This window comes from Myotis yumanensis, unplaced genomic scaffold (genome assembly GCF_028538775.1).
Source record: "Myotis yumanensis isolate MYYU_CA2020_CCGP unplaced genomic scaffold, mMyoYum1.0.hap1 SCAF_19, whole genome shotgun sequence".
Lineage (NCBI taxonomy): Eukaryota > Metazoa > Chordata > Mammalia > Chiroptera > Vespertilionidae > Myotis > Myotis yumanensis.
In genome coordinates, this window is record NW_027223770.1 from 6,006,366 (window position 1) to 6,021,220 (window position 14,855).

At 49.1% G+C, this 14,855-nt stretch overlaps 1 protein-coding gene across 2 annotated transcripts in view; it reads left to right on the forward strand.

Moving 5' to 3' along the window:
* The window catches only part of KSR2 (kinase suppressor of ras 2), a 267,439-nt gene that overhangs the window by 184,537 nt on the left and 68,047 nt on the right, over nt 1–14,855 (forward strand). For both annotated transcript variants that reach the window (XM_070399254.1, XM_070399255.1), the window contains exons 6-7: nt 9,269–9,338; nt 12,470–12,553. In XM_070399254.1, the coding sequence (XP_070255355.1) occupies nt 9,269–9,338; nt 12,470–12,553 (154 nt within the window). The remainder of the gene's footprint in view (nt 1–9,268; nt 9,339–12,469; nt 12,554–14,855) is intronic.

Consider the following 14,855-nt stretch of genomic DNA (forward strand, 5'->3'; position numbering starts at 1 on the left):
ACAGTGACAAAAGCAGTAGTAACAGTGTGTCAGGCACTCAGCGGAGCCCTGCTCCAATTATATTACCCCCTTCATCCTCCCGACTTCCCTATGAGGGAGAGATTATGACCCTCTTTCTATCCCTTCATCCTCCTGACTTTCTCATGAGGGAGAGATTATGACCCTCTTTCTATAGGCGACAGTCTCAGAGGTGAACGTGCCCAAGGTGTCCTAGCTAGTAAGTGGCAGAGCCGACGTTGGGACGTAGGTGTGCTGCCAGTCCCACGCGCCCTCCCACACTCCAGTGGGCAACTGGGTGACCTGGAGGCCCTTCTTGTTCAGAAAGAAGGATTTGGCTCTGACTCCAAAGGAGGTCCACGCTCAAGGTCTTGCCTCTAGTTTAACCCCCACCCGTGCAGATTGGGTTGACCACAATATCTCCGTTCCTGCCAGGGCCCTGCTTCTAGGCGGTAGCTCTGTTTTGCCTCAGTGCCAGGGGATCCTGAATTGGTCTCTCCTGGGACTAGTCCAGGGGTGGGCAAACTTTTTGACTCGAGGGCCACAATGGGTTCTTAAACTGGACCGGAGGGCCGGAACAAAAGCATGGATGGAGTCTTTGTGTGAACTAATATAAATTCAAAGTAAACATCATTACATAAAAGGGTACGGTCTTTTTTTTTTTTTAGTTTTATTCATTTCAAACGGGCCGGATCCGGCCCGCGGGCAGTAGTTTGCCCACGACTAGTCTAGTCCCTTCCATCAAGAGGAAGCAGCACAGGCCCTGGGCTGTGTTGTTCGGTGTCTAGGGCAGTGATGGTGAACCTGTGACACGCATGTCAGAGGTGACATGTGAACTCATTTATTTGGTTGATTTTTCTTTGTTAAATGGTACTTAAATATATAAAATAAATATCAAAAATATAAATCTTTGTTTTACTATGGTTGCAAATATCAAAAAATTTCTATATGTGACACGGCACCAGAGTTAAGTTAGGGTTTTTCAAAATGCTGACATGCCGAGCTCAAAAGGTTCCCCATCTCTGGTCTAGGGCGTCAGCCCCCACACGGAAGGGTTGTGAGTTTGATTCCTGGTAATGGCTCACATACCTGGGTTGCAGGTTCCATCTCTGGCGCATGTGGGAGGCAATCAATCTATGTGTCTCTCCCACATCAATGTTTCTCTCTCTCCCTCTCCCCCTTCCCCCCTCCCTTCTACTTTCTCTAAAAATCAATGGGAGGAAAAAGAGAGTGAGCAGCACAATCCTGTTAATCCCTAGCATCTCATTCCTGTCGTGGCACCTGGGCCCACCTCGTCTACACACTCGCTGGTGCCAGTGGTTCCCCAGGCAACGGCATAGACACCACAGCCTCCGGATAAAGAAATAGGAGCTTGGGAAGTTGGTTATCATTGTCTCAGGTTATTAAGAAACTCAGTTTGGCCTTGCAGAATCATGGAGCTATAACCTTTAGAGGCATACGTCATTGAAATGCTTTTAGATCTGATCTATTTGAATTGATATTAAAGCAAATAGAGCTCTTCCCTGCTATGTGCATAATTTCATGAGCAGCTTTCATCAAGGACTGGTTGGCACCTTGGCTAAGTCAGTGGGGCTTTAGCTGGCGACGGGCCTGTGGCCCCCAAAGAAACTTTGAATAGTCTAAGTTTCTATTTTTTCAGGTATTTTTGGGCCCAAGAGAATCTTCCTATGGATTTGAAAGCAGCAGCATTGTTAGGTTCTCACTCAGGCTGAGCTGGAAGCTTGGGGGTGGCGTGGAACTTCCACTTCATTTGTGGTGTTTCTGAGGATGAGCTCTGCGGCTTGATGTCTGAGCTCAAACCCCAGCTCTACCGCCTGAAATGAAGTTTCAGAGATCCAATTAAATAATACATCTGAAGCACTTAATCTGAGTCCTGCCATGCAGTAGGTGCTCACTAAATGTTAGCTGTTATTATTAACTAGAGGCCTGGTGCACAAAATTTGTGCATGGGGGTGGGGGGGGTGTCCCTCAGCCTGGCCTGCACCCTCTCGCAATCCAGGGCCACTGGCTCCTAACCACTCACCTGCCTGCCTGCCTGATCGCCCTTAACCACTCACCTGCCTGCCTGATCACCCCTAACCACTTGCCTACCTGCCTGATCACCCCTAACCACTTGCCTGCCTGCCTGATCGCCCCTAACTACTCGCCTGCCTACCTCATCACCCCTAACTGCTTGCCTGCCTGATCACCCCTAACCACCTCTGCCTCAGACCCTGCCGCTGCAGGTTTGTCTGGAAGGACATCGGGAACGACGTCCAGAAGGTCATTCGGCTGTCTGGTCTAATTAGCATATTATGTTTTTATTATTATAGATAGTATTATGTGCTCCGAGGTCTTTATCTCCAGGGAAACATTTAAGGATAGGGTAGCTCCTCTGTTATCCAAAACTGCTTAGAAGCTCAGAGACGTCAATCGACAGTTTCTTGTGCTCCCTTCCAACTCTAGGACTGCATGTTTGTGTGGTTTTTTCTTTATTTTTTCTATCACCATTTTTCCTCTTTACCCTCTTCCACCCCCCACTCCACCACACTGTTGTCCATGAGTTCTCTCTCTCTCTCTCTCTCTCTCTCCCTCTCTCTCTTGCTCAATCCCTCCATAGGGCTGCATGTTTTAAACAATAAATGGTGCGCATGTCTCAGAAGTAGACAAATTGTGGGAAGCTAATAGTGTATGTGGTGGGGAGAGAGTAGCAAGGCTTTAGCTCTATAGGAAACTGGGTTCAACTTTAAGGTCCACTAAGTCCTAGGGATGGGCTTTACGTTATCATCAGTTTCCTTATCTGTAAACTAGGGATACAACCTCATAGGGTTGTTGCACTAAATGAAGAAATGGCTCTAAGAGGTGTATTCCCACTTGAGATATGTACAGTAAGGCTGATCACCGCTCCCGTCCTAAGGTGTGGTTTTTTTTTGTTTTGTTTTGTTTTGTTTTTTTGTTTGTTTATTTGTTTGTTTAATTGGGAGCAGCAGGTGGGATCTTGGCAGCTCAAGTGGGAAAGGGCTGGGCTGGGAGACCCCTGGCCTGATGCTGGGGGTGGAGAGTTGGAGGATGGGAGTGGGGCACTCCTGTTTTTGTCACAGCCTGGCAGGCGATTCTCCCCTCCACCGCCAGAGGGAGCTCTTAAAATTATGAGATGACTCCCCTCCCCACCCCCAGGATCCTTGCATCCTAACTCTGTTCTAAGGAGCTTCAAGGTTCCCATTGACTTAAAGCAAATCTCAGGGTCGTACTGTTTTATTTCCTTCATGGAATATGTCACTTTCATACTCCTCCTGTAGACTCTAAGCTCAGAAAACATCCTGTTCACTATACTCCCCAGTTCCTAAAACGCTACCTGGCACAAAATAGGTACTGTCTGTGTCTCCTATAGCTGCTGTAGAGAAATTACCAAAACTCGGTGGCTCAACACAACCCAGATTTATTATCGTACAGTCCTGGAGTACAGAAGTCCAAAATCAAGGTTGCAGGAGAGCCGGCTCCTCCTGGAGGCTCCGGGGAAGAGCCTGTTTTCTCGCCTTTTCTAGTTTCTGAAGGCGGCAGCATTTTTTGACTCTTTTCTCCTTTCCATCCTCAAGGCCAGCAATCGTCCCATCTCTTTCTCTAACGCTGACCCTTCAGCCTCCCCATTTCACTTATCATTACACGGGGCCCACCTGGATAACCTGGGGTGATTGCTCCATCTCAAGATTTGGAATCACATCTGCAAAATGTCTTTTTGTCTGTCAGGTAACAGACTTACAGGTTCCAGGGATTAGGATGTGAACACTTAGGGGCAGAAGGCACTCTGCTCAACAAAGTATTTACTGGGTAACTGCATGAACAACAGAAGGAATGAACAGGCTATTACATTGTGGACGAAAGGGGCCACATGCGAACCTGACAAGCTCAGGGGAGGCCTGCATGGCAGGCAGTCTTGCAAACTCAGAGACCTAAAGTCACCACAAAGGATGGTCTGAAATTAAACTTTAAAAGCAGTGATGGTGGGCAGTCACCTCCTAGGCCGGTATCTTCACTGACAAGGTCAACCTTTACTTTAACTGAGCCTAGTTGTCTTTTTGCATCTAGAACAACATACCCTTGAAATATCTAGGTAACTGGTAACTTCCCTTTTTCTGGAACCCTTGGGGCACAACATAATGTGCCTGTGCGCCAGGACAGAGACCACAGATTCCTTCATTGTTATCATGTTCATCGTTCCTGCCCCCACCTAAGTATGTGTCCATCATTTTACTTTTTATCCAATCCCAGGCGTTTCCCCGCTTTGCTTTCTCCCGCCTCTCTAGTCTATCACCAATGGATTTCATGTACCCCACCTACGTCCCTTCCTTGGATTGCAATGTATAAATACAAATGTAACCCGCCATTCTCTGGAGCATTATCTCAATCCATTGAGGTTCTGCTTCCCGGCAATTGTCGACAGTTTGGCTCAAATAAACTCACAAAATTCTCTACAGGTTTGAATGTTGTTACGTTACCAACATCATCTTCCAGGGCTCGGTGGCCCTTCCCTGAGCTTAAACAGGCTGGGTGCCCCTCATGTCCTCTGCCTTCCCCGAGACTCGGGGAGGAGGCATGGACAGCAGAGGCGGGTGGAACTCCCTGGATCCGGAGGGCAGTCTGGACTGGAAGCATGCAGTGCAGTTTGTTCCTGTCTGTGGTTCAAATCTCCACTCAGTCACTTATTAGCTATTGAGTCATTTATTGCTTCTAAGCCTCAGTGTTCCCGCCTGTGAATGGAGATGAAATGGACTGTCATTTGCTGGGCCCCGGCTATGTGACCTGAATTAAAAACTCCAGTCCTGGCCTTTGCTTGCTGTGTGACCCTGGGCAAATGGCAACACTACATGATATCCGTAGAGGTGAAATGGGGCTAATGATAACAGCTGATAGGTCACCAGAATGCGTGCACTGTCAGGTACGGGTTAAATGAGATAGTATATATATAGGCCTTATTTGGCAATAGTGCCTGTACATGGTAACACTCCACAAAAATATCTATTATTTTTTATTTTCTTCTGATTGTTATTTTTTTAATAAACATGTTTTTATTGATTTTTAAAGAGAGAGCAAGGGAGAGGGATAGAGAGATAGAAACATCGGTGAGAGAGAAACATCACCAATCAGCTGGCAATCAAATACTCTGACGGGGAATGGGGAATCAAACCGTTGACCTCTTGGTTCAGGGTCACTCAACCGCTGAGCCACACTGCTGGGCTGATTGTTATTCTTATTCTTTTCCTCCTGGTCTTTTTCCTCCTCGTCCTTCTCTTTATTGTCACCGTTTTTACCTGGTGTCCCTGTGTTAAATGGTTTTCGATGCTTTTCCCGCGTCTGACTCTGAGTTTTTCATATCAAAGCTCTACATTACATGAATGCTTTATTAATGTCGGTTTCTTCTGTCGAGGCTTCTGTTTGTCTATCTGGCTACCAGGGTGGTTTCAAAGACCAGGCCTCCTGGTTTACCCCCTTCTGTGCGGAGGCACTTGTGCGAGGGCATCGCCAGGGGCCTGCAGGAGGGAAAAGACCCCACCTCCCCTCCAGCACGTTCCCTCTCCAGGCAGCGGGAATGAAAATGTCTAAGAAGACATGTCTGGTGTTCTCCCCCTGGGACAGAAGGCAGCAGTTCTGCCTCCGTGTCTGCACGACTTGTTATCAGAAAATTAGACTAGAAAAAGAATCTTTTGTTCAGCTATGGAGACATCTTAATAGGCGCTTTGATTGTTAAGCAGAAGTTTCTGTATCAGTTTAATTGCTGTAAATGCTGTTTGCCTTCTCTGTTATGATAAGGCCTCGATTTTCATAGATTTCCACCCCCCCCCCCCTTCCCTTTAACCGGTTTCCCTTTGCTTTAAGGCTTGCATTGGCAAGTGTAATGAAATTGAAACGCAGAAAGTAAAGGGAGAGTCTCAGAGTTCAGCTCTTCACACCCCGTGTGATGCTGCGAGCAGGTTATTATAGCCTGAGAAGAATGCTGCTGCAGCTCGTAATGTAATGGACAGAGTTCACCCTTCAACCAGATATTGGGGGAATGAAACCAAACGACTAAACTTAATTACTTCTGCTTTTTCGAGACGGCGCTGTAATTGAGAATAACAGGATAATTAGGCTCTGAGTGGAACAGTGAGATGTGCTTATAATACAAGAGGACTTGCTGTCTGCTGACTTGAGCCTCAGGAACACCATCCGGGTCACTTGGGGGCTGAGGGGGTAGAGAGATGCCTGGAGAAGTAAAAACATCTGGATCTGGGATTCTCATCCTTGGCGCCATTGACTTTGGGGGTGGTTAGTTCTGTGCTGTGGGGGGCTGTCCTATGCACTGTAGGATGTTGAGCAGCATCCCTGGCCTCTACCTGTTAGATACCAGTAGCATCCTCCCCACCCTAGCCTGACAACCAAACATGCCTCCATTCATTGCCCAATGTTCCCGGGGGCCATCAGTGCCCCTGGCTGAGAACACTGGTGTAGGGGCTTTCGGAGGACTTGTGAGCAATTGCAGTTACGGCTTGAGGATCTGCTAGTGCCTGGCTGTGTGACCTTCAGCAAGTCCCTGCACCTCTCTGAGCTCCTGTGTCTTCCTTTGTACAGCGGGAATAATGAGAACCCTGAGTGCAGCAAGGCACGGCTTCCAGGTAGAAACTTCACGGGTAACACATATTGAGTGACCAATCAACTCAGGGTTTATATTATAATAATCTTAGATTCAGCAAACATGTTTTAAGCACTTATTTTGACTCCACCCCTATGCTCTGAGGCAGTGAGGCAGAGACAAAGATGTGGTCTCTGTGCTTGCTGGAGAGGCAAATATATGCAGACTTGTGGGTACGACCTTATGCTTCGCCCTGCAGGCATTGCTTGTCAATCTCCCAGGTCTTTCCTAGCGAGCCTCAGAATCCCCTCAACACACCTTTCCCACAGCCCTACTGATGCTCCGGGAGATGGAGCTCCCCTGTGGCAGGGACTCCGTTCTGCGGATTCCCCACAAGGCGGCGGTGTATCTGAGCTGACCCTCCTCTCCAGCACAGCTTCACCCCTTCGCCTATCCCTGGCCCCGGAGAAAACATTTTAAGGAATTAGCAGGTGGAATCCTTCCTCTCAAATCTCACTTCAGTCCCCAAAGGAGATGGCAATGGGAAGAAAGCACACGTGCGTGTTCTCTCTCTCTCCCCCCCCCCCCCCTCTCTTTCTCAAATGTTTTTCTTTTTTGTCTTTTTTGTTTGCCTGTTTGTTTCTCAGAAACTAAACAAGCAGTAAAGTGGGCTTACAAAAGGGGTGACATTTGGTTTTTAGTTAAACTAGAGGGATTCCACTGGCAGTGATTCTGAGTGAGTGATCTATCAGCTGCGTCCCTCTTGTGTTTTCTCTGCCCGTTGGGGCTTGGAGAATCATTAGCTCTCTGAGAAAGGGTCCCAGGGCAGAACTGGGGTTTCTGGAAACAGCTTTCAGATGGCTGCCGCCAGTGTCGTGAGACCGAAGAGAGGGTTTGAATGGGCTGGGGGTTAAATGCTCCCTGATCGGTTCAGACAAGCCCGGCTCCCCCGTGAGCACACAACTCCATTACAATTGCTGTGAAAAATGAGGCGTGCATTTGCAGCTTGGAAAACAGGGAGCTGGCCCCATCCATCCGGCCTGAGAAATGAGAGCTGGCGTGCGGGTCAGCCTCTGGCTTCTCCTCGCCCTGGCTGGTGGAGCTTTCACAGGCAGCACTAGTTCATTTCTGCTGTTGTTTCACACCTCTCAGCGCCTGCAAGGTCTGTGAGGAGCTGGGAAGTGGAGGGAAGGTGGGGGCTGGGGCTCAGTCTGCAGAAAAAGTCCCAGAACTGTCAGTGGAGGTCACTGGGATTTAGTCTAAGATAAAAAAGAAAAGACCAGATGGGGACAGGAATCCAGTCTGAAGTCTGTGTGATGTATTGTTTCCCCCTCATTCTCATCCATCCATCCACCCACCTTCACCCATCTACCCATTTGTCCATCTATCCAGTCATCTGTCTATCCACCTACCTATCTGACCATTCATCCACCCACCTGTCCAAACATCCATCCATCCACCCACCCACCCACCCACCCATTCACTCACTTACCTACCTACCACTTCATTTTCCTATCCATCCATCCACCCATCCACTCACTCACCTAGCACTTAATCCACCTACCTACCCATCTGCCCATCTTGCCTATCATCTGTCCACCCACCCACCTCTCCAACCATTCATCCATCTATCTGTCCATTCACCCACCCACCCACCTACCAATCAATCTACTTACCCACCCATCCACATACCCACGCACCCACCTAGCATTTTACCATCTACCCATCTATCCACTCATCTGTTCATCCATCCACCTATTCAACCATTCACCTACCCACATGTTCGTTCATCCATCCATCCATCCATCCATCCATCCATCCATCCACCCATCCACACACCCACCAACCAGTCCATCGACCTATCCATCTAGCCATCCATCCATCTGTTCATCAACCAGTCCATCCCTTTATTCTAGAATGAGTTTAGATGGTTCATGGTTGGACATATTTTAAATAGTTACCTACAATATATAGAAAGTGATACTAGTTTTCCATATAGACTTTGATTTTAAAATAAATGTATTTAAACAAACAAAAAGAGTCAACTTAAAATAGGAAACAAATAATTCTATGGGTTATACAGGGTCGTGACCAGAATTAGGAGGGTGGTACTTGCGTGACTGGCACTTGGAATCTACTGCTTTAGAACTTTGCCTGCAAGGGCACATGCCTAGAGCCCTCAAGCCTGGCTTCACAGTGACTGTGCTGCTTCCGAGGTGTATGACCTTGAGCAACTGACTTCCTCTCTCCAGGCCGCAGCTTCCTCACCATCAAGGTGGGGATGCTAACAACTCCCGTCTTTGGGATTGTCTCACGACGTACTGAACTGAGGCACATGTGGGCACACACCCAGCACACACTAAGCACTCTGTAAACGGAAGTGATGCTTAATCTTATTGTTTGCACACTGGCTTCCTTCAAGGCTCTCTCTGGCTGCCCTGTCTGGGGACCTTGCACGGGTTAAGATAAACAAGCTAAACCAGCATTCTGTTTGGCTTTGGTTTGACAAGTGATGTGGTCATTGTCCTTCCTGAGGGCGATGAGCCTCCCTCTTACTGCGTTTGGCTGGAGCCCACACCAGCCTCTAATCCTCTGTGTAATGGGCCCACGCCAGCCTCCGGCCCTCTGTGTAACCGGCTGTCCTCCTCTCTTCTCTCCCCGCAGACACACTGTCAGTACCGCGCTGGTCCCCGCAGATCTCTCGCAGAGACCTTAGCAACTCCATCAAGCACAGGTAGGCTGGATTCCTACCTCCGGCATGGTGAGGGCTGGGCACTGTGACCCCCGTGGTGGGGAGAGGCTGGGCAGATGTGTCACTCCAGCTGCTATGTCACCATGCTGCTCTCTCATGGGCCAGGCTAAACCTCAGCGTGAGAGCCGGGGACTGAGATGTCTGGGTCTTATTAACCTGGCCCTTGTGAAATTAGCACATAATGGTTAAAAGCCAGGGCTTTGGAGTTTGAGTGACCTGTGTTCCAATCCCAGATAGTAAAGCAGCAGTTCTCAACCTGTGGGTCGCGACCCCTTTGGCGGTTGAACAACCCTTTCACAGGGGTCACCTAAGACCATCGGAAAACACATATATAATTCCATATTGTTTTGTGATTAATCACTATGCTTTAATTATGTTCAATGTGTAACAATGAAAATACATCCTGCATATTAGATATTTACATTACGATTCATAACAGTAGCAAAATTACAGTTATAAGGTAGCAATGAAAATAATTTTATGGTTGGGGGTCACCACAACATGAGGAACTGTATCAAAGGGTCTCGGCATTAGGAAGGTTGAGAACCACTGTAGTAAAGCTTTTCAGCCTTGAGGAAGTTACTTAACCTCTCTGAGGCTCAATTTTCTCATCAGATAATTCTGTCTACCCACAGGGTGGGTGTGAGGATTAAATGAGATAATAGATTAAAGTGCTAAGCAAAGTCCCTGGCATATAATAACCACTTAATAACTGGTATCCTTGTCAAAACGAATGCTTTACATCCTAGTTTTGGGTCAGAAGACACAGGAATGGATGGTCACTTCTTCTGAGGTGTCAGTCAGTGCAGAGCTCCAGCCACGCAGGGTCCATGGGGCCACCTCTCCAGGGACACCCCTGCCCTTTCAGGAGGGAGATTTGTAACTACTAGTCATCCCTTATGAGAAGTTCTTTATTTTCCACAGTTTAGCTCATTATCCTCACAGTCTCCTCACAAACACAGTGGGGTAAATGGCAAAAGTGTGGTCATGTCCATTTGACAGATTGGAAAGCTGAGGCCCGGGACGATTCAGTGATGGATCTACAGGCTAGCTGACCTCAGCACTTTGTATTCTTTGAACATGCTGCTTGCTGAGAGGTTTCTTTGCACCAAGGACTCCGTGAATGGGCTGAGGGACTGGTTCACTCATTCATGGATTCTTTCCACTCGTATTTGTAGAGAATTTCTGTGCCTTGGCTGCAGCACTGAGAGAGATGTAGACCCGAGTCCTTAAGGATCTCATAGTCTAGTGGAGGGTTAGACAGCAAACAGACCAGGACAGTAGGGAGAGATCAGGGCTATGGGTGTGGAGGGCAGTACGCTGTCCTGGAAAGGCATCTCATCAACAGTTCTTGAAAGAAATATGTTGACAGGACACTTGTGAAGTCTCAAATGAGAAAGTGGCGGAGGAAGTAGTGAGAAACATGTGATAGACACATCAATGGTCAGGCAGTGAGATGCAGAGAGAGAGGCATCAAAGGGGTCTGCTTTTTGTTTCTTTCCTCTGCGCTGCCCCTGGCTCAGCTCCACCCCTGGACTGGCCTCACCCCTGGCTAAGCAACACCCCCTGACTCAGTTCTCCCCCCTGATTGACCTCACCCCTAGATAAGCAACACCCCCTGACTCAGTTCTTGCCCCTGATTGACCTCACCCCTGGCTAAGCAGCACCCCTGACTCGGTTCTTGCCCCTGGATTGACCTCACCCCTAAATAAGCAACACCCCTGACTCAGTTCTTGCCCCTGGACTGGCCTCACCCCTGGCTAAGCAACACCCCCCGACTCAGTTCTTGCCCCTGGACTGGCCTCACCCCTAGATAAGCAACACCCCTGACTCAGTTCTTGCCCCTGGACTGGCCTCACCCCTAGATAAGCAACACCCCTGACTCAGTTCTTGCCCCTGGATTGACCTCACCCCTAGATAAGCAACACCCCCGGACCCAGTTCTCCCCCCTGATTGACCTCACCCCTAGATAAGCAACACCCCCTGACTCAGTTCTTGCCCCTGATTGACCTCACCCCTGGCTAAGCAACACCCCTGACTCGGTTCTCCCCCTGGATTGGCCATGTTCCTGGCTCTGTTCCATTCCCTGGCTCAGCACCTGCTGTCTCTTGGAGAAGAAAGTACCCTGGCCCTCATGGGCTGGAAATGGAGGAATGCACCTCCATCCCTGCTGGTTCATCGCTGTATGTCAGAGGCTTCCAAGCTGCCTTGGTTGCAGCAAGTGGTGGTGGTTGGAGAGGGAGAGGAGCTGATGTTCTGAAAGGCTTTCTTTTTAGGGGCCTCTCCTACAGTTTGTAAGCCATTCCCCATCGCTGCTCGCCCCATCGCTGCTCGCCACATCACTTGGGATGTTGCTTAGCCAGGGATGAGGCCAGTCCAGGGGCAAGAACTGAGTCAGGGGTGTTGCTTATCTAGGGGTGAGGTCAATCCAGGGGCAAGAACTGAGTCAGGGGGTGTTGCTTAGCCAGGGGTGAGGCCAGTCCAGGGGCAAGAACTGAGTCAGGGGTGTTGCTTATCTAGGGGTGAGGTCAATCCAGGGGCAAGAACCGAGTCAGGGGTGCTGCTTAGCCAGGGGTCTCAGCTTGTTGGGGCGTGGTCCCCTCTGGAAGCTTCCCAAGTGATGTGGCGAGCAGCGATGGGGAATGGCTTAGCTGGACTTTCCGGAGGCCTCGTCTTGCTTTGGAGGCTCCAAGGACAGTTCCAGCCCCTTCCATAACTCTGCCCTAGAACTGAACTTGGCACATAGTAGGACATCAGGCAATATTTGTTGAATGACTAATTGACTGTTTAGGAATGGTCAGGTAATACAATCACAACCCAATTAATTGAGGGCTCACTATCTGTCAGGTGCTGTGTGAAAGCTCTGACATTTTTCATGACTGTGTTTAATCCTCCTGTTGACCTATGAGGTAGATACTGTTATTATCCCACTTTACAGATGAGGAAACTGAGGCTCCAGGGGTTTAAGCAAGTTGATTAAGTCACATCTTGGAAGAAGCAGGACTAGAATCAAATGCCACCCTGGAGGTCTTACCTTTAAGGGGTTCATCCTGATAGAGACAGGTCAGTCACCATCACCCTAACCCTGACCATTTTCTGTCTCTTTTCCACAGGTTTTCCACCAAGTACTGGATGTCTCAGACGTGCACAGTTTGTGGGAAAGGAATGCTTTTTGGCCTCAAGTGTAAAAATTGCAAGTAAGTGGCTGTACCTGGAAGCGTCTTCTCACAGTGCCTGGTGTCAGCTAGTGCTTCATTGGGCCCTGAAATGGCTGATGGGAGTTTGGTTTCTTGACTTTCATTTGAGTTGCTTGTTTCGTTTTTCGGAAATTGATGTTAAATGATCCTGTATATTTGGGGAAGAGCTCAAGGGGAGCAGTTATGAAAGAGAGCCCAAGCTGATGGGCGGTGCTAGAAATGAACGCATAGTGCTGTCTGCTGAGGCACGGAACACCTTGCATCTTCATAGCATCGAAGATAAGGGTTGGCAAACTTTTTCCAGAACTGATCAGATAGTAAATATACTAGGCTTTGCGTCTAGGCCATAGTGTCTCTGTTTCAACTATTTGGATCTGCCATGTAGCTCAAAAGCAGCCAGAGATAATACCCAAATGAGCATGACACATTTATATATTTCCATAGAACCTTATTTGCATAAATATTCTGCCAGCTGGCTTGGGCCCCCTTGGCTGTAGTTTGCCAATCCCCGAGTTAGACTTTGTGAAATCTTTTTCTTCTTTATTGTTTCTCCTCTGAGCGGGGGGTATGATGATTCTCCCCATTTTGCAGATGTGAAAACTGAGTCTTGGCAAGGATAAATCTCCTGCCTGAAGTCACACAGCCAGGAAGTGGCAGTCAGGACTTAAACCCTGGCCCCTAACTTTTTTGTGGCATCATGTTGGCCCCCAGTTCTCCCCCCACCCCATGTCCACACATATGTTCCAGGTCATGGCTGGCCAAAGGTGGGGAGGCTGTAGAAAAAACTATGGTGGTCAGTGTGGGCTCTTGAGTCAGACTAAGATGGGTTTACATTCCGGCTCCCTTACTTTCTAGCGATGTAATCTTGGGCAAGTCACCTCACATTCCTGTTCCTAGTGTTCTCATCTACATGACAGAAGCAGTCATCATACCTGCCTAATGTGGCAATGAGCATTCAGGAAATCAGCACTGAAGACACGGCCTGGTGCGGGGGCAGGCTCAGACTTCTGTCCTCTGTCACAGGTCACACATGGCGCTCGCCTGGCCTCCCTCTCTCCCTCTGTAAATGTGTATCAAGAACCCACTCTGGTCCAGTGACTGTAAAATAGTCAATAACGTTCAGCTATAGCAAAGAGTTACAGATGAATGTACGTCTGACTGCTGCTGGGAGCCACTTAGATTAAAAGATGGCAGGAAACTGCCTGACTGGCATAACTCAGTGGTTGAGTGTGGACCTGTGAATAAGGAGGTCATGGTTCAATTCCCTGTCAGGGCACATGCTTGGGTTGCAGGCTCCATCCCAAGTAGGGTGTGCAGAAGGCAGCCGATCAGTGATTCTCTCTCATCATTGATGTTTCTATCTCTCCCTCTCCCTTCCTCTCTGAAATCATAAAGACTGTGTGTGTGTGTGTGTGTGTGTGTGTGTGTATCCTATCTAATAAAAGAGAAACATGGTAATTAGCCGTACATCCGCTACCCTTCCCATTGGCTAATCAGGGTGATATGCAAATTAACTGCCAACCAAGATGGCGGCTGGCAGCCATGCACTGAAGCGAACAGGGGGGTTTGCTTGCTCCAGTGATGGCGGACTCCAACGTTCCCCGCCTGACTTGCCGGCCTCTCAGCTGCAACTCTAAGCAACTATGTTGCAAATATAGAAGCTAAACAAAACCCCAGAAACCTGTGTTAGTCAGCCGGACTGCAACATTGTATCAAATACAGAAGGTAAACAAAGGCCAGAAACCTGCTTTCAGCAGCAGAGGCCTCAGAGCTAAAGCTGGCCCAGAATAAAAAAGAAAAAAGAAAAAAGGAGCGGTTGGGAGCTTCAGTCACCCGCCAGCCTGAAAACGGCCCTCAGCCCCTCAGCCAGACTGGCCAGGCACCCCAGTGGGGACCCCCACCCTGATCCAGGACACCCTTCAGGGCAAACCAGCTGGCCCCACCCGTGCACCAGGCCTCTATTCTATATATGCCTCCCAGCACCAGGATCAGCGGAGCAGCGAGGCCTCCCGGCACCGGGATCAGCGTGACAGGGGGCAGCGCCCAAACCCCTGATTGCTCTGCAGCTCTGTGTGTGACAGCGGGCGGGGCCACAACCTCCCTATCCGCCCTGCTCTGTTCGTGACAGGGGAAGGCGCCCCAATCCCCTGATCAGCCCTGCTCTGTGTGTAACAGGGTGGAGCCACAACCCCCTGATCTGCCCTGCTCTGTGGGTAATAGAGGGCGGCGCCCCAATGCCCCCCCCCCCCCCCCCCGCCCCATGGGCCCTGCTCTGTGTGTGACGGGGTAGAGCCATAACCTC